This window comes from Lygodium microphyllum, chromosome 9, assembly GCF_053477565.2.
Source record: "Lygodium microphyllum isolate KBCC chromosome 9, Lygodium_microphyllum_v1.1.10, whole genome shotgun sequence".
NCBI lineage: Eukaryota > Viridiplantae > Streptophyta > Polypodiopsida > Schizaeales > Lygodiaceae > Lygodium > Lygodium microphyllum.
This window is the reverse complement of record NC_141143.1, coordinates 80213238-80233588: the sequence shown is the minus strand read 5'-3', so window position 1 is coordinate 80233588 and position 20351 is coordinate 80213238. Positions and strand designations below refer to the sequence as shown.

The 20351-nt window shown below is 44.4% G+C and overlaps 1 protein-coding gene across 1 annotated transcript in view; it reads right to left on the bottom strand.

Annotated features, from left to right (window-relative positions):
- Positions 1-20351, bottom strand: part of LOC148031225 (copper-transporting ATPase PAA1, chloroplastic-like) — a 123736-nt gene that overhangs the window by 88085 nt on the left and 15300 nt on the right. Inside the window, exons 2-3 of the mRNA XM_087684755.1 lie at positions 3524-3577; positions 2843-2999 (exon numbers count right to left, since the gene is read on the bottom strand). Of these exons, the coding sequence (XP_087540881.1) occupies positions 2843-2999; positions 3524-3577 (211 nt within the window). The remainder of the gene's footprint in view (positions 1-2842; positions 3000-3523; positions 3578-20351) is intronic.

The window sequence follows — 20351 nt, the reverse complement described above, 5'->3', positions numbered from 1 at the left end:
TGACCTATTGCCCACTATTGTGCATAATCAGGCGCCTACTTTCCAGCTCCCTGTTGCTGTTGCCGACTGGTTTTCAGTCTGTTCATGTTGTTGTCCACATGGCGACTGCTGCCTACACCTTTTTAGGCCTGTCAACTGCTGCCATGTGTAACAATCTGTTATGTTTATGCTGTATGACCAGCTGAAAGGCTGTGTTTTGCTGTCTACAGCATCATCTTTGCTACCACATCATCCTGAAGGCTGTGTTTTGTTGTTCAGCTCCCTCAACTACCTGTCATGTCATCAGCAATGGCTGCGTTTTGTTGTTCCCTACACTTCCTGCCTATCTATCACTAATCCTGCCCTCACATACCTGCATTTGCTGCTGCATACATTCTCGGAGGCTGCCTATTGCATTTCAAGATCCATCAAAGTACAAGACACTCTTCTCCCGATACTCTCTGCCCCTCAGATTTCATTCATCTTCTGTGCTCATTGTCTCTGTGTTACCCTAACCCTAACTGCATTTCTTTATCAATCTATCCGTTTGTGGTACTATTGTGTTTGTATTCTAGAGTCGTGCATTTCTTTACACATTCCATGTACTTCTCAAAGTTTGGGCCATCTAACAATCCACTAGTGGCTTTTGTGTGATGCTATTAATATCCTTGACCTGTTTGCTAGATCACACTACATTTTCTGAATCAACGACAGGAAACATGCTACTACATAATTTTAGACTAGAATTTTCATAAAATGATAAGACTTTCCAAGTGGTTAATCATATGATTCAAGGACATGAAAACATACAAGGTTCAACAATTAGATCCTAGAGCCAAAGAGAGCTCAACGGTAGAGCTGCTGAAGTAAACGAGTGCAACACTCTCAAGCATGCTAAGGGGAATCAATGAAGGTAGCCAAGGTAAGAGACATAAATTCAATGAATGCCTAGCATCCTGAAGCAAGAACAACAAACCTATCCTTCCCTCAAATTTGGAGGAAAAGCCATCAGAGCTCTTTAGGGTGGTCAAGCTTCCCCTACACTTGATGCCGCCCACCATCCAAGGAGGAAATGGATGATGGAACTCCAAAGATCCACCAAAACAGGTGTAGCGGATGTGATCCAAGACCTATCTATTGAAAAAGCCTCCAAGCCAAACACTGCACAAGAAACTCTCTCAATGATGAAGATGGTGTCTTGCACAGCAACCTCACAGCAGTTGCAAATCGAGCTAAGAACGAGCTAACGAGATACTAGGAACCCAAGTTCATCTCCACTCCACTTAAGAACTTGCAAATGCCTCTCCAAATCAATTTTTCCTTAATAAATATCTCCAAATTGTTATGCTAAAAAAGTACATTACAAACTTGAAACCTTAAAAACAGCCCCACAACTCAAAATTATCAAATATTCTTACAATTTACCAAAGTATCTATGTCCCATAAGCCAACACCCAAACTTTGAGAGGATCCACCTCTATAAATAGGACGCTGCCTAGCCACTTGCCCCATCCTTTTTTCGGCAGATTCTCCTTCAGCTGACACCATCTTCCACTACTTTCTACACTCCTCCATTGGCAGATACCTCAGTTCATGGTGCAGCCAGCTCATGATCAACTCCATGAGACTTGTCCATACTGCCCAGAGAGCTACATTTGCTGCAGGGAACCCCCTCTCGAGCCTGTCTATGCAGATTGCAGCAGTTGCCATCATCACTAGGGGCAGCAGAAGGCTGAATCTGATAGTCTTCTGCCTGCTTCCCACTGCTCAGAGCTGTCCCACTTGGCATTATTACTCTCGTGCAGGCCAGCATGCTGCCTCTGATCAGCCCAATCTAGTCAGTTCCTTAATTCTGACCTGCATATACAACAGGTGATTGCATATAGAGGCTGCCGGTGGTGACTTGGGATCCATTCAAAGTACGACACACTCTCCAATTCATCTCAGCCCCAGTCCATTCTGAGACACAGAGGTTTGAGGTTTTGTATTCACTATTGCAGTGTGTTTACTGCATTCAGCATTCATTCATTCTTTTCTTACTCTGAGTTTCTATTCATATTTGCATTCTACTATTTATCACTTTGTGTTTTGTCATACATTTGTGTTTATCCTTTGTGCTTGAGTATTTATGTACACAAAACAATACGTCAAACGTGCCAATGATAGAAGGTGCATGCACCTGAAAGAAATTTAATGCTATGCCTAGCGCAATGCCTAATCCCCTTGGGTCTCAATCCAGCTCATCCAAGACACCCCATGCAACTCTTGCCATATGAGGTGGGGGTAGCCCAACAGCCTTGATCCTCCACCACCATAAGGCTGCAAAGGGCTAACGCTATTGCTCCCTAACTAAAATCAGCCTGGCATTCTCCTATAGAGTGAAGTAGACGTCTAGGGAATCCTCAAAAGGGCGGTCCTGAAACATGGGGCACTCCCTCAACTGCTGCACCCTGTTCCTTTTGATCCCTCTAAAATGCATGTTCCTGATGATGAGCTGCCTAATTCTCTTGGGCTCTTCAATCAACTCCATGCAGAGTGTTCAACATACTCAAGAGATGCAAAGTTCGTTGAGCCCTCCAGGGGCCCGGCTTTGGTACTCTGGACCAATGATGCCAAGGCCTCCCTCTATCGATGTATGATGATAGTCTAGCACCTTATTGCTAGAATCCTGTCTACCATCAGATGCAGACTACATGAAATTTTGGATCAAATGGTGCAAGATGAGTTGTGCATAAAGGTTAGAATGCAAAATACTAGAAGTTATTCACTGAAAAAAAGGTTTTACAGCCATAATTTTCTACTATTCTCAAAGAGGAGAACATATATGTGCCCCTAGAGTCATTTAAATCTTCTGGCAACTTACCTCTCACATTTGATTCAAAACCACAGCTTGATAGGTGCTTTGCAAGAGCTTCTCCAACTTCACGCTTTGTGGCTTTCTGGTGCACCTCTGGCCCAAAGGACACCTTCACCACTGCTGTCTCTGTTGCTAAGTTGACAGATGCATGGATCACATTTGGCTGCACCATAATAATTATAATTCTTAACATGTAACATTTATTTCCCTTTCTATCAAAACATGCAAAATAAAGAGCCTAATCAGAAAGCATGGAGAGATGCAACTGCCCGTATTTAATACAATAACAAAAGTATGTATCATCACTCAGAAACAAGGAACTTTTTTTTGTGCACTTATACATTGGCAGTGTGAAAGTGGGCATGCCGAACATAGTCTCAGAGAGTCATTTATTGTGCCCTTACGAAAAAGTTAAATGTATGCATGTGTTGCATCCACAAGGACTCACATATTGAACTTTATAGTAATTCAACCGTCTGCATTTTGTACATGCATAAGAGACTCACATACTGTGCGCAACTTAATATTAATAAAGTGTCTCGAATGTTTGTGTATTGAAACCTTTAGACATTCTACACAATCAATGCTAGAGATGCTAGGACATATGCACACATCTTTGAGTGTTGAATGTTCACACATGCAAAAGCCCAGAATGAACGTGTTTATGCAGAGTTATATTGAGTGTACCTGCGATTCCAAAATTTTCTTCACTGAAATCGCACAGCCACCACAGGACATGCCCTGAGGTTACAAAAGCACATATTGTCAGTTGGCTGAACAACAAAACTGTGCACAAAATTTGAGACAGGACAGGCCTAACAGAAATGCCCCAAGATTTAACAATCACACAAACACACAAAAACAGGGTCAGTATGAAAGATAAATCCCCTTTGAAAGAGTCACCAAAAAGTAAGCACAAACTTTCAGCAATGACATAAGCTGAGATCTAAAGATCACAAATTGTCAATTAACAAAACAAAGATTGAGAAGGGAGTAAGGATGGAAAGATTGTAAATTAATCAAACATGAACATTGAAAACATGGAATGAAAGATTATTTTGTTTCACTGTCCCATCTGCCTTCCCTTTAAATGTGACAATGGAGGCTGCCAGGTGACATCACTGTCAATCCTACTTACTATGTCAATCTCGTTTAACCCCTCATGCTGTAAGCCACTGCTTAACTCCCCTGAACCACAAACCAGCCATCTCAAGCTACGTGTGAGACGATCAATGGTCACGGCGTAGACGTGACCATTGGGTTCAGCAGTCTTGAATTGCATACCTATCAGGACACTGATACTGTCTCTCCAAGTTAACTAACTTTGGCAACGTGTCAATTCAGGAGTACTATTTGCAGTATAGAAATTACCATTGTGAGTAGAATCTAACTGAGAGAAATATTTAGCGTGAGAAGTCACATGGGAGCTTGCCCCACTATCTAGCCACCATGGTTCTTCTTTGATTTCAAAGTCCATACTATTGGCTTTTGTAGTCTCCTTCAATGGAGAGCTTTTTTCACCATCAACAAAGCTGGCTGATTGTCCCTTCCAATCAGCGTGCTTCTTCCTATAATCCTTCTCAAAATGACCATATTTTGAACAACAATAACATTGGATGAAGTTCTGATGGCCTCTCCCTTTGCCTCTTCTTCTACCTCTAGAAGAACCAAGGTGCTACAACTGCATTGAATGCATTCTAGGATCACCTGCTGTGAGCATTAAATGTTGTGGCCAACCTGCCATGTCAGCAGCAAACCTGACACAATTGCATTTAATGTTGCAACAAGCTGCCACAACTGAATAGAGACTCTTATGACAGCATTTAATGCAGTAACCTGCCACATGTCAGTACAACAGCTGCAGCAATCCTGAAATCTGATTGACAGAGATATCTGTCGCATAAAGAAGCAGTACAGCAGCAGCCACATCATCACTGCAGTGAATTACAGTCTTGGGACACCAGCAAACAATTATTTGAAGCAGTTAAGCAGCGAATTTGAGTCAGTCGAGCCCAAATACACTTTGAACAGCAGCAGCAGGTTAATTCAGCAGAGGAGCTCCATTGGGGTCATATGGATACAAGTTATCTTTCTGTTTTATTCCAGTATATAATATCAAGAAAGAAAGAAAATGAAAAATGAAACAAATGGAAGGGAAGACACAAACTGAAAAGGTTCAACACATGGGTGATCCAGACCTAGAACTGGAAGAGGTTGAAGATAATTGGGAGGATAATTTGGGTACCTGCAAGCAACATGAAATATTGACAGCTCGGGTAGATAATAGCAACATGCAATTGCATGTTTGCATAAAAACTTTGAACAACATGATATCGCACTTGATCATGTTGGTTGAAATAGAAGGAAAATGAAAAAATAAAGAACAGAATTCAGGATAATAGATTAATCCATAGATATGAATACACATTCCACATCAAAAGACATAGGCAGTGGTAGTCAAGAGAGTTGAGCTAAAAATGCATTAGCCTAACTTAAACAGCCCCAAGACACGCTTAATTAATGAAGAAACCTTCTTATTTTGAAAAGAAACGTGATCTTAACGAGTTACTGTGTCCCACATTCAAAACCCTAATTTGGGTACCCCAAACTTTCTATAAATAGGCATGCAGCCCACTATACCTTAATCTCGTTTTTGTAGGTTTTAGGAGCTGTATCTATGCTGCCCACACCCCGTTCGCGGAGGACATCGTAGTCAGAGCTTCCCCCAACCATCCGGTGCGCCTGATTCCAACCTTCACCACCTATCTGCAGTTGTCGCCTAGTACCTTGGAACTATCGCCTGCAGTTTGTCTACTGCATTTGATGTTGATGTCAGCATTTGGTGTTGTTGCCAACAATCTTGTTCAGAGATAAGAGAGACAAAGTGGAGCCAAAGAGCGAGCAGTCAACTCATCTCATTCATCTTCATTATTCAATCTCTACTAACATGAAAGAGATAGTACAACTAGGTTACCACTAACCATGACTAACTGTGGTTAGGTCAACACCGACTTATTTAAATTCCCACACATGAGTACAACTGGACACAACTGTAGGTAATGTCAGTCACACACACATACATATGAGCAGTTGAGCTTGAAGTCTCAACACTCCCCCTCAAGCTCAAACTGACTATTGAACTCCAAGTAGCTATCTAAAGTAGATAAACTTCTCTTTACCAAGTGATTTGGTATAGATATCTGCTATCTGGTCTTCGGCCTTCACATGCAACAAGTCAATCTGCCCTACAAGTACCATTTCTCTGATGAAATGATAATGAACCTGGATATGTTTGGATCTAGCATGATAGATGGGATCGCTAGCTAACATCACACTATTGAGATTATCACAATGCAATCTAACTTTGCTGTCCAATTGTATCCCTAAGTCATTTAGCAGTTTCATCAACCAGACTCCTTCACATGCCGCTAATATTGCACCCATGTATTCCGCTTCCGTGCTAAACAAAGCAACGGTAGGCTGCTTCTTACTACTCCAGCTTGCCGCCCAAACCAAATGCATAACCTCTAGTTGACCTCCTCTCATAGGCACAACCAGCTATTGAGCTAAAATATGCATTACTTAGCCTCTTAAACAGCCCCAAAACACACTAAAAATGCTCTTTTAGAGTAAAACCTTAAAACGGGAAGCGGTTCGAGAGAGTTCAATGGAAACCCTAGAACGGGGAGCGGTTCGAGAGAGATTAGTGGAAACCCTAATTTTTGGGGCACCCTTCCACATCTATAAATAGACAGGCTGCCCCCATTTAGCCATCATCCTTGTTTGTACGTACACCAGCCCACACACCCTCTGCTGCTGTTGGCGCCCAGTTTCTAGCCTGTAGTCCACCTCCATCTGCTGTCCAACCATCATCGACTGCAGCCACATTATCTTCAGCCTGTCCATTGTTGTAGGTGACAACTCTCAACTACTGGCGACTGCTCTAGACTGTCCCAGACTCCTGTTCAGTCTGCTTTCCATCATCTCCACGGGCAGCCAGCTTGTGTTTTCAGTATTGCAGGCCATGACACTCTTAGACACTGTTTCAACTTGCTGTTTACAGCAGACTGTGCATAGTTTCCAGCCTCCAGATTGCTGCGTTTTGGTGACCAGCCTGCTGCCATTCACTATTCAGCACTCCTACACTCCGACTGGTGGTCACATACTTGGGATCTGTCTTCGGTAGACGTCACACTCCGATATTGCTCTGCCCTTGAGCACACTGTACACTCTTACATTCATTTACAGCATTCATTCACTTCAGAGTTGTATTCTCTGTCTCCCTTCTTCTGTTTGTGTTTGAGTTTTTGTGTTTGAGTTTTGAGTTTTGCATTTAGGGTTTGAGTTTTGCCCTCTGTGTCTATGTCTATCTCTTTGTGTTTCTGTCGTGGTCGTACACTCTATGTGTCCTCAGTGCAAACCCTAGCAGTTTCCTTCACACCAGCCCAATCAGCATCAGTGTAACCTGTCAATGTCAGAGATCATAGCCTGTCCAGCTGCAGCAGTCGGACCAGCAGCACTGCTGCACAGTCGAACTGTGCAGTCGGACTGCCACGTGGCAGTCCGACTGCCTGCAGCCACTTTTACCAGGCTGCGCCCCAGTTTTGAGCCCCATTCCAGGCAGTTTTTCGCCTATTTATTGCTGACGTTTTTCAGCAGTCTGCCCGACTATTCTCTGTCGCAGATTACAGACCGGTGCCGTGCAGATCTCTGTCTCTGTTCGCAGATTTCAGACAGTAGACAGTGCAGACTGCAGCAGACTTCGAGGTGGACAGCAGGTCGCATCGTCGAGGTGGAGACACGCAGTCCAGCGCACTGCGCCCGTGTATATCTTTGTATTCAACATTCTTTATACAGCAGATCTTCAGTGTACACTGTCTCTTTCTCTCCCTTCTCTCTCTGCGTTCTCTCTCTCTCAATCCTACGCTTCCGCACCGCTGCACTCTGACATGGTATCAGAGCAGTGTTTGAGGGCTGACTGAGCGCAGAATCAACCTGAAGAGGAGTTTCCATCGCGACACAAATTTGCGTTTTTTGCGTTTAAGGGCAGACAGGAGGGCTGCGCCTTGGAACAAGGCTGAAACGAGTGTGGGCGCACAGGAAAGGAGTACAGGTGGTGGATTTGCTGCTGTTTACTGCTGTTTGACGCGGAGAAAGTTTGAGTTTTCAACCTAAAAGTGCAGGTTTTGCTTTTTCATCGCCTCCGGCGGGTGAAGAAGCTTCGGGACGCAGAAGAGCCTTAGCAGGCTGAGTTTACCCAGTCAGAGGGGGCTGCTTTTGCGTTTGAGAAGGCATTGCAGGTGAAGATGTCTATAGAGATGGACCTGGAGTTCCAGGCGATTAAGGACCGGAAGGTGCCTGTCCTACCGGCTCTTCCTACAGATCAGAAGCTCGACGGCGACAACTACCGCATTTGGCGCGTTATGATGTTGGCCATTCTGGAGTCCTATGATTTGGCAGAGTTGGTACAGGAAGATATTGACCGGCCTTCGATAAGAGATGAGTCCAAACTCTCTTCCGATGCTCGTGCGGAGTTGGCCAGGGCCCAGTCTCATTGGGACAAACTGAATGCCAGGATTCGATCCTTTCTCTTTCTATCATGCACTACAGCCGTGATCGCTCACATCGAGCACTTGACGGTGGCTCATGAGATATGGCTGGAGCTTGATCAAATGTACAATCGGATGACCCTGATGAAGAGGGTTTCTTTGGAGGTACAGATGCGGACCTTGTCCGTCAATAAGTCTTCTTCGCTAAGGGAACACATTAACAAGCTAAGGCAGCTACAGATGCAGGTTCAGAATGCGGGGAAGCCGATCTCCTCCGAAGACATGGCGATTACACTCTTGTCCCAGTTGCCGCCACGATTCGGTACATTTTACTCTGCCCTTATTGCTTCGGGGCGAGAGTCTACTCTTCGGTGGGAGGAGTTGGTTCCTATGGTCTTGGACCAAGAGGAACAGTTAAAGGGACAGAATGCTTCCAAGACGGAGGCGTTGACAGGTCAAGCCTCTCAGAAGAAGGGGAAGGACCAAAAGAAGAAGAAGGGGGATAACAAGTCCAAGAAGGACAAGGACAAGGACAAGGACAAAGACTCCACATGCCATATTTGTGGAAAGACTGGCCATTGGAAGAAGGATTGCCCTGACAAAGACTCGAAGGACACCAAGAAGAAGGAAACCAAGGATTCTGGAGCGGTGGCTGCACCCTCATCAGCTGCATTTCTACATCTAGTTGTCATTGAGGACGCTTCACCGAATGCTTCTGATGCTGCGATGGCGGCTTCCCAATCTCGAGAGTGGATTATTGATAGTGGTGCCTCACGGCACATGACTCCTTCATCAGATGGTGTTGCCCAGCTGCGACCGTCGCGTGGGCAGGTTCTCATTGGAGACAGCTCTTCAGTTTCTATTGCAGGTCGGGGTAAGATGCAGCTTATTCCGGATGGACGAGATGGCACCCATACTTCAGAGGTTTTGCATGTACCAGGATTGGGGTACCATCTCCTTTCAGTCCATAAGATTTGTTCTCTTAGTCTTCTGGTGGAGTTTGACAGTTCTACAGTGCGAGTCCTTGATCGTGAATCGAGGAAGGTTCTATCATCTGGATATGAGGAGAACGGCATTTACAAACTGAAGTCTTCCACTGCCCTCTCTACTCTTCTTCTTACCTCACAGTCACAGTCTGAATTATGGCATGCTAGGTTTGGTCACTTGAACTATGACTATCTTCGGAAGGCGTCACGGGGACAGCTTGTTCGAGGGTTGCCGGATATAGTGGTGAGCCAGCAGCCATGTGTCTCCTACATACGGGGGAAGCAGCATAGAGATGCCATTCCCCACACCGCTTCGCGGCGGTCTACTTCACCGATGGAGTTAGTATCTACGGATCTATGTGGCCCTATGAGGAATGAGTCCCTGCGTGGGAGCTCGTACTTCATGCTGATCGTGGATGACTATAGCAGGATGACATGGGCCTACTTTTTGGCACTAAAATCAGAAGCTTTCTCGCACTTCAAGGATTGGCTTCTCTTTGAGGAGAACCGATCAGGCCGGAAGTTGAAGACCTTGCGATCCGACAAGGGAGGTGAATTTGTCTCTAATGAATTTGCTCGGTTTTGTGCAGATAGAGGAATTCACCAGGAGTTTGCCAATACGAATACTCCACAAGAAAATGGTATTCTCGAACGGAAGAACCGCAGTGTGATCGAGATGGCGCGCACCATGATGGAGCACCGACAGACCCCCCAGGTTCTGTGGGCCGAGGCTGTGGCTACTACAGTCCACATTCTTAATCGATCTCCTACTTCGGCCGTGGAAGGGATGACTCCATTTGAGGCGTATTTTGGGTCGAAGCCAGATGTTTCTTACTTTCGGGTCTTTGGGTGTGATGCCTATGTTCACATTCCCAAAGCTCACCGTGACAAATTCAAAGCGGCTTCCCGCAAACAGGTATTTGTTGGCTACAGCTCCCAGTCCCAAGGCTACCGACTCTATGATCCCGTCAAGCGGGATGTATATACTAGCCGTGATGTGCGGTTTGTGGAGGTTCCGGCTTCTTCAACGGGTGAGGAGCATCCCGTTCTTGGAGATCCAGGGGAGAGTTTGGCTCCTTCTACAGTTCCGCTAGAGCCTGTGCCGTTTGATTATGATTCTGTTTCTGACACAGAGTCTACTGTTCCACCGGATCCTTCTGAGGAGTTACCACCGGTGGACATTCCAGAGTCTTCTACTGATGGAGAACGACGAGGGGAGGTTCGGCCTCCTCCTCGCTGGGCCCGTGACACACTCCGTGATTCAGGGATCGAGGGGGTTCCTGAGGAGTGGGGACCGCAGGATGGTCCGCAGCGGTCACGGAGGCACCAGGCGCATTCTTCGGAGCTTGTGTGCTCCAATTATTGTTTGATGTCCCGCGTTATGCAGGATCGAGAGCCCACCTCCGTGAAGGAGGCTTTACAGTCCGCCCCATGGAAGAAAGCTATGGAAGCTGAGTTGGAGGCTATTGAGAGGAATGGCACTTGGTCACTTGTGCCACGCCCCCCGAAGAAGAAGGTGATTGGAGTCAAGTGGGTCTTCAAGACCAAATATCTCAGTGATGGTACTTTGGATAAGCACAAGGCTCGCCTTGTTGCTAAGGGTTTTGCCCAGCGCCCAGGGATTGACTGTCATGACACCTTTGCCCCTACAGCTCGTATGGCAACCATTAGAGCTGTTCTTGCTTTGGCTGGCCATAGAAGATGGCCTATTTATCAATTGGATGTGAAGTCGGCCTTCCTGAATGGTGATTTGAAGGAGGAGATCTACGTTGAGCAGCCTCCTGGCTTTGGTTCTTCAGATGGGAAAGTCTACAGGTTGAAGAAGGCCTTGTATGGCCTCAAGCAGGCCCCGCGAGCTTGGAACGAGAAGATTGATTCGTTCCTCCAGACTCAGTTGGAATATCGGCGGTCCAAGGCCGATCCGCAGCTGTATGTTCACACTTCCGAGGATGGTTGTGTGCTGTTTGTATTATATGTTGATGATTTGATTGTCACAGGTGATGATGCACAGCAGGTCCAGGAGACAAAGTCAGCTTTACATCGGACGTTCGAGATGACGGATTTGGGGCTACTCCATTTCTTTTTAGGACATGAGATTTTTCAGTCTCAGAGGGGGATCTTTCTCTCCCAACAGAGATATGTACAGGAGCTCTTGGTGTCTTTTGAGATGGAAGATTATCGGGCCCTCTCTACTCCTATGGATCCGAACTGGAAGGCCACTTCCCACTCAGCTTCTCCTTTGGCGGATGCTTCCCGCTATCGACAGTTGATAGGGTCTTTGATTTGGCTTCTCAACACCAGGGTTGATCTATCTTTTGCTGTTGGGCTCTTGGCAGGGTTCATGAGTGAACCTAAGACGGTGCATTGGCAGGCTGCTCAGAGGATACTTCAGTATCTGAGGGGGACGTCTGATTTGGGGATTCATTACCCCGCAGGGACAGATGGGTCAGATCTTGTACTTGCAAGTTGGAGCGACTCGGATTGGGCCGGTGACGTGGACCACAGGCGGTCTACAACAGGTTACTGTTTTACTTTGGGTGCAGGTGTTATTTCTTGGAGTAGCAAGAAGCAGCCCACAGTAGCCCTTTCGTCTACTGAGGCGGAGTATCGGGCCGCGTCTTCCACCACATGCGAGGTTGTGTGGCTTCGGAGATTGTTGGAGGAGCTTGGGTGCCCCCAGACTCGTCCTACATTGCTGCGATGTGACAATGAGAGTTGCATTGCCTTGGCAAGGAACCCTATTTTTCATGCCCGGACAAAGCACATTGAGATCCAGTACCACTTCATCCGAGAAAAGCTTTTGGATGAGACCATCACTGTGGAGTATTGCAAGACGGAGGATAATCTTGCGGATTTGTTTACGAAGGCGCTTCCTCAGGCTCTCCTTCGGCAACATTCCAGATCCCTCAGGCTTCTGCCCTGTCCAGGCTCTGAGAGGGGGTGTCAGAGATCATAGCCTGTCCAGCTGCAGCAGTCGGACCAGCAGCACTGCTGCACAGTCGGACTGTGCAGTCGGACTGCCACGTGGCAGTCCGACTGCCTGCAGCCACTTTTACCAGGCTGCGCCCCAATTTTGAGCCCCATTCCAGGCAGTTTTTCGCCTATTTATTGCTGACGTTTTTCAGCAGTCTGCCCGACTATTCTCTGTCGCAGATTACAGACCGGTGCAGTGCAGATCTCTGTCTCTGTTCGCAGATTTCAGACAGCAGACAGTGCAGACTGCAGCAGACTTCGAGGTGGACAGCAGGTTGCATCGTCGAGGTGGAGACACGCATTCCAGCGCACTGCGCCCGTGTATATCTTTGTATTCAGCATTCTTTATACAGCAGATCTTCAGTGTACACTGTCTCTTTCTCTCCCTTCTCTCTCTGCGTTCTCTCTCTCTCAGTCCTACGCTTCCGTACCGCTGCACTCTGACAGTCAAGTCAAGGGATTTTCCATACTCATAAAACAGCCCATAATCCACAGTACTCTTCACGTACCGCATAATCCTCCTGACTACATCTAGATGTGGCTTACAAGGCTTTTGCAAGAATTGACTAATCAGCCCCACTGCATAACTCAAGTCAGGACAAGTGATAGTAAGATAGATCAAGCTGCCCACCATCTATCTATACATAGTTACATTCTCTATTTCAATCCCAACATCAATTGCCAGCTTGACATTTTGATCCAAGGGTATCTCCATAGCTTTATACTCCATCATGTCATACTTCTGCAACATATCATGAGCATATTGTTTTTGCAACAGCCACATACCCTGGGTGTAGGTATAACTTCAACCCCAAGAAAATACTTCAGCTCTCCAAGATCTTTAACTTTAAATTCAGCCTATAGCAATGATTTAATTTCAGCAATCCCTTGATCATCATCTCCAATGATGATAAGATCATCTACATAAACCACCAGAAAAACGTAACCATAATCTGTCTTCTTCATGAATAGACTATGATCTGCATGAGCTATCTAAAATCCATGCTAGTGTAAATAAATGCTTATCCGAGCATTCCATACTCTTGATGCATGTTTCAGCCCATATAAAGCTTTTTATGCTTACACACATATGTCAAAAAATCAGGATGGACATAGTCTTCAGTTGCTCCATATATACTTCTTTAAGCAATTCACCATTCAAAAAAGCATTTTTAACATCCATCTGCCATAATTTCCAACCCTTAAACACTGCCAATGCAATGACTGTTTTCACTATTGCCATTTTGGCAACTGGACTGAAAGTCTCTTCATAATCCAAGCCGTGCTGTTGTGCATATCCCTTTGCAACCAACCTGGCTTTATACCATTCTAGTGAACCATCTGACTTGCATTTTACTTTGTAGACCCGTTTGCAGCCAATGGATACTTTGCCTTCAAGCAACTCGACCATATCCCATGTTTCATTTTTAGCCAATGCTGCATATTCTTCATGCATGGCAGCACACCAATTCTCATCTACAACTGTATCATCAAGCTTCGTAGGTTCTTTGAAACTTGTTACTCTAGTCATGTAAGCATAATGACGGGTTGAATATCCACCATATGTCAACCTGTCAACTGGTTTTCTGACTCTTTCAGACCTTCTTAACTCAGGTTCACTCTGAGCTTGCCTCTCATGAGGCAGCACATACCTGCTATGCCTTACACTAGATGTCATAACTAAAGGCATTCCCAACTCACTATCCAAACTGTCAGTCCATCCTAATCAAGGGATTCTGCTCTTATAGAAATAGAACTATCAAATGCCTTGTACCCTTTGCCAAGCCCATTCAATGTCACTACAATCATATCATCCTCTAAAACACTAGACCCAATAGTAGCCAACTGGTTAGCTATGGTCTTTATCTCCGTCATGTATGCTTGAATTCTCCTGCCATTTTTGGACATATTATTAAATTGTTGCTTAAGCTGTATCTTCCTTGCATGCGTGACATTACCATAATTTTCCATAAGTGTATTCCAAGAATCTTTCAGGAAACGACAACTGGTAATCTGCATAGCCATTGAATCAAAAATGCGCAAAGAGAATCAATGCAGTACTTTGCTAGCTCTTTCCGACCACTGTCGGTGAGCTCTTCGTTGATCCTGTGTTGGATTCCGTTCAGGTAATTCGGGTTCAGCTTCAGTCCCCGTGCATAAATCCTAGTATCCTCTACCAATCAAAAAATTCTGCATCCTGAACTTCCATAGTGCAAAATTCTTGTTATCAAGCTTATCACCAACAATTTGGGCGATGTTATGAGTGCCCTTAACATTTGCCATATTGCAGCAGACAGTTTTTAATCAATGCCTCACTCCCCGCAAACCAAGATGTCTTACTGACCAATTTCAGCCTTCAACATTTATGACAGTTTTCTGCAACAAAATCCTTGCTGAAATCGCAGTATTTCAGCCCACAAACATGTCAGATACATCCACAATCAAGTAGCACAGCATGTAGGTACATCAACTAATTCATAGAGCATGTAGTTGCTGCATACCCTGTGTACATTCAATCTTACTGATAGTAGAGAAACATACAGTTTGCAATCAGCAACCAGTAAATGATCAGCAGCCTTTTCTCAGTCAAAACAAAGATATTTATGTGTCAAATATGCCCCAAAACATCCTAGACATTTGTCACTATATGTGGGAGTCCATACATGACCTTTTGGGCACACTATAGTACATGTACAGCAAGTACAAATGCCAAATATCTTCCCGACTGATAACGGTCAGCCAATACACAGCCAAAACAAGGGTAATCCAAGCTCAAAAGCTTCCTGAATCATAGCATATATGTGCCAACACATGTGGAGACCAAGACATGACCATACCGGCATTCATACATGCCCTGTCTTCAAGAACCAATGTCATATAACTCCTGTACTGTTCATGTACAGCCAATAATCATGTCAATGCAGTTGATTTTCAGCTCCAAAAGTCAGCATTCAATGCTCTTTTCAGTTTATGCAGCATCCAACATACATATGCCCATAATCAAGGTCCACATATACTATCCAATGTCATAGATTGCTTCAAGAAGTAATAGATGCTTGCTGTCCACAGTTCAGGACAGATTTCCAGCCTATTAAAACCTTCCGAAGCTGAGCATTTGACACTCTGGAACCATGCTCAAATGCATGAGAATAAGGGCATATACATTGTTACGATGGAAACCACCAATGCCCTGGAACCACCTGCTATTTACTACAGTAAACAGTCAATCTGCACAAATCTGTGCTAAATATCTCAAAATCTGTGAAGAATTTGAAAAAGCTTTCTTCTGCAAAGTTATAGACCACGTCGAAACGGTCAACAGTGCCACATGTTGCACGTAGACAGAGCACACTTGATGCTAGTTGGGATCCCAAGACGAAAGAAGAGGTGGATACACAGTGGCACGTTTTTTTTTATCATGACCACATTCAATTTCATGCAGCCACATCAAAGTATTTTAAATTGATGTGCAAGAAGATTGGTGAGTATGACCCTTCGTATGTACCTCCATCATCAGAGACCTTACGCACCACTTTGCTCGATAAGGAAAAGTGCCTTGTTGAGCAAGCAGTAGTGACTAGAAAGAGCTTGTGGGCTAAAAATGGAGTTCCATTGATTGCTGATGGTTGGAGTGATACATGCAAGCGATCCATTCATGGTATAGTTGCTTATTCTCATGGGGAAACGTATTTCATATCTTCACATGATGCATAGGGGATAGGAAAGTCAACAAATGTACTTGTAGCAGAGTGGGTTACAAGTATTGAGCTTATTGGCCCAGAGCATGTTGTGGGATTTGTTGCAGATGGAGAGCCCGCAAATAGGGCAATAGGTGCTATTATCCAGGGATATTATCCGAATATCACAGTTTCATATTGTATGGCTCATTGCTTGAACAACCTACTAAAGGATATTGATAATCTATCATGGATTGCACCTGTCATAGAGCAAGGAGCTCAAATGGTTAGCTTTCTTTTAAATCACCAGTTTCTTCGCCGTCACTTCTCTTTGTGGTCGAAGAAGACACTTTTAAAATACTTTGATACCAGATTTGCCTTTAACTTCTTGATGCTAGGCAAATTAAGAGAATGCACTGGTGCCTTGAGGCAGTTATTTCTTAGTGATGAGTTCACCTCATCAACATTGACAGATACTCCTACAGGTATCTTATGCTTGGAGAAAACAAATAACTCTACTTTTTGGGATGATGTAAAGCGGATAGATGATATGGTATCACCTATTGTGCATTTATTGAGGGTTATGGATGCTATGCAACCTTGCATTGGCAATGTATATGAGGCTATGGATAGGCTAAATGAAAAGTTGCAGAAGTTGGCACCAAATGATGAGGCGTATGAGGAGATATGCCATTTAGTTGTGACGAGGTGGAACTCCTATAGCTCACCCATGCATGCAGCTGCATTTGTTGTGGATCCTGAGTTCCAGGGCAAGGGTTAGGAGAATGATACTAAGGTTATGGATGCATGGAGACTTATATTGTCTCGTCTAGTGCCTGATCATGGCACTAGACGAAAGATCAAAGGTCAGCTTTCATGTTATAGGACCTTTCGGGGTTCTTTTGGTTGTGGGGATGCATAGGAGGATTGCTGTAAGATTGGGGCAGCTTTGTGGTGGGAGGACTATGGTTTGGATGGTCCTGAGTTGCAGCAACTAGCCAACTGTATTTTGAGTCAATCAGTTAGCTCCTCTTCTTTGGAGCAATTGTGGAGTACATACACTCACATTGCTTCAAAGAAGAGGAACCGTCTTGGTGTGGAGAGGGCAAATGATCTAGTATTTATTAGTGCTAATTTGAGGATATTATGTAATAGTATGACAACAAAGCCCGATCCATTCACAGAGTGGGAGATGTAGCAAGAAGAGGAGACACATGTTGATGTTGAGGGAGATGCAGCAATTCATGGTACACATGATGATGAGGCTGGCACTTCAGGAGTAGCTAGAGCAGCCTCAGATCATGATGATGATCTTTGATTTAGTTACTTATCATGAGTCTCATGATACATGACACATGTACATTGTATATGATATTATAATCATTGATGACAGCGTGACACTTGGGCTATTGTGCCATGCCAATATTATATTTGACTTGCAGTCTTGCAATTGCCCATTGGGCTATTTTGGCATGCCGCATTTTGCTTCAGTCTAGAGATTAGACTTTATATTTGTCTCTTTGGGGCAATGAGCATGTTCTTTCAAAGATTAGACTTCATATTTGTAATCTTTTAAGTTTTTTGGCAATGGGACCATAGGCATGTTCTTTCAGCTTAGACTTTAAAGTTTAGTTTATTGTTCACTGTTTTATCATTTATGATATATGTATTACGCATTTTATAATTGAATAGCTTACCTCTTAAGCCTTGTAAGTTGCAATTCAATTTCTAATTAGTTTTAGAATGATGCATGATATCTTAAAGTTAAAACTTAAAATGATTTGTCCTTGTGGATTATATACATTGGTTTTAACACTCCAGAGTCCACATGGATTATGAGTGAAATATTAAAAAAATTTCATGAATTTTAATTTTTTAAATGCCGTTCCCATTCCCACATATTCGTTTCCTAGGTTTGGCGTCCCCGTCCCCGTTCCCCATTCCTGTTCCCCGTTTCATGTTTCTATGGAATTATCTCCTTGCAAAAAAGGTTGAATACTTGGATGCATTTGCAATGAGTGGGAAAAACTCCAATAGTTTTCTCAACATGTCTGAATATATTATTCATAGTAAACTGCCAACACCTTAGCCTCACTTAACAACTTAGGATCTCACATCCTCACTTGGATTTGTGTATTAATCACTAAGCCACTCAGAGAGCTAACATAGCACATCGTTCGACAACACTGGCTCTTCTTGGCCAAAGCCTAAGAATATCATCAAAGGCTCTAGCATATTCTTTGATGGAGATAAACAAGGCAAGTGAATCCCAAGGAACCACTCAATATCTCTTAAACCTGGATAGCAGAATGTACCTAAGAAGAATAGGTATTGTCAACATTGTCAAAAGGCTAGCTACTATGACAAGGAATGTCCATCTAAGGCACAAAGCACACAGCCAAAATCCAAGAATCAGTCCACCGCATCCCAGTCGGGTAACCCCCGACAGGGAAAGCAAGGTGGTGGCAACCCCCAGCAAGGGCAATGGCGAGGCCAAACCCACACTGCCACCAATTAGCCATTACAGTCGACAAACTACTCAACTCCAAAGGGTTTGTTTGACCAGTCTACAAAGGCCAACGTCGTCTCCTTAGAGACATCGGACGCGAGGCTCATTCACATCTACGAGTTACCTCCTAATGAGATGCCTGCAATGGCCCACTCGTCACAACCGAGTACATCAACACTTGTTTGGCTTGTGGACAGTGAAGCTACCCATCACATGTCTTCTAGAGTGGACATTCTCATTTCCCGAGCCCCTACACTCGGGACTCTATGTACGAAACAACTCCTTGATCAAGATTCAAGCCCAAGGTTGTGTCAATTTTTCCACTGAATTGGATCCAAATCGCTTCACTAGATGATATCTATCATGTCCCCCAGCTTGGGGTGAACTTGTTGTCCATTCAGCATCTTTGTCAGTTGGGGGGAGCAATTTTCTTCACAACGACCACAATCGAGGCCCTAGACTCTTAGATTGATTTAGTGATTGCTTGAGGCAACAAGGCACAACCTAATGGCCTTTACTACTAGACACACTTTCTTACCAAGCTAACTACAATGATTTGGAGTTCCATCGCTTCAAGGCTTTGGCCACCACACAAGAGCCCATAGACTCTAAGCGTCTTTGGCATTTTCACTTACGACATCTTGGCTACGAATCTCTTACCTAAAACTATCTCGAGAGGTCTGTAAAGCATATCAACTAGGTAAATAGTATCGTACACCCTTTCCTCAGCAATCTCTCACTCATGCTACAGAACCCCTTAGACTCATTCATGTAGATCTTTGAGGTCCTACATACACTACTGCCTTGAATAGTGTGCTATACTTCTTTTTGATAGTGGATAATTTCTCTAGATACATGTGGGTGTACTTTCTAAAGCACAAGTCCAATGCTTTCACTTAGAGTGCTTCTGATGGCGAGTTTACCTCTTCCACAAGTTCTCTGAGTTTCTCACAATTGCACACCAGCTCACCTCTACCAACTCCCCTGCACAAAATGGAGTCGTAGAGCATAGGAACCGGACAATCCTAAATTTGGCACGCTCTATGCTATCGCAATAGAGCTCTCTGAGAGCCTTTGGGTCAAGGTTGTTAGCACTTAAGTGTACATCCTCAACCGATCTCAGACTGCATGGTGATCCCTAAAAAAACCCCATACAAGGCAATCTTTGGCTCTTGGCCTGTTGCACACTCTTGATATCAAGATAGGAAAGCTCACCCGTCAAGTAGATCTCTTGATTTTTGTGGGCTATTCTTCTGAAGCAAAAGCCTCGATCCTCGGACGAACAAGGTAATCATTAGGGGGGGGATATCGTCCTTGATGAGAGGGACATCGTGTAGTCTTCTTCGCTAGACTCTTCGTCCTAACCTTCGCTCGCATCATTTGAGATCGTGCCTACAGAGCCAAGTCTACTACCCACTCCTAACTTTCAAGCAAATACTTCAGCTCCTAGGCCTCCTCCACAAGACCTGTTATCTCACTAGTACCAACAAACCATGTGTGATTCGTAGATCTTTCCACCAGATTTCACTTAGGAGGACCCTAGAAGATCTGCTCAGCTCACCCCTCAAGCTTCATATACATCACTATTTACAACTGATTACATTGCGCATTCTGAGCCGGATAGTTGGCAAGAGGCTCTCCAAGATCCTCTCTAGCGTGATGCCATGGAGAAAAAATTAAATAGTATTGATCATAATGGAACTTAGGCATTGGTGGATCATCCTTGTCACAAGTTGATCATCGAGACGAAGTGGATTTTTAGGACCATCGATGGTACTTTAGACAAATACAGGGCTCACCTTGTAGTGCAAAGTTTCAGGC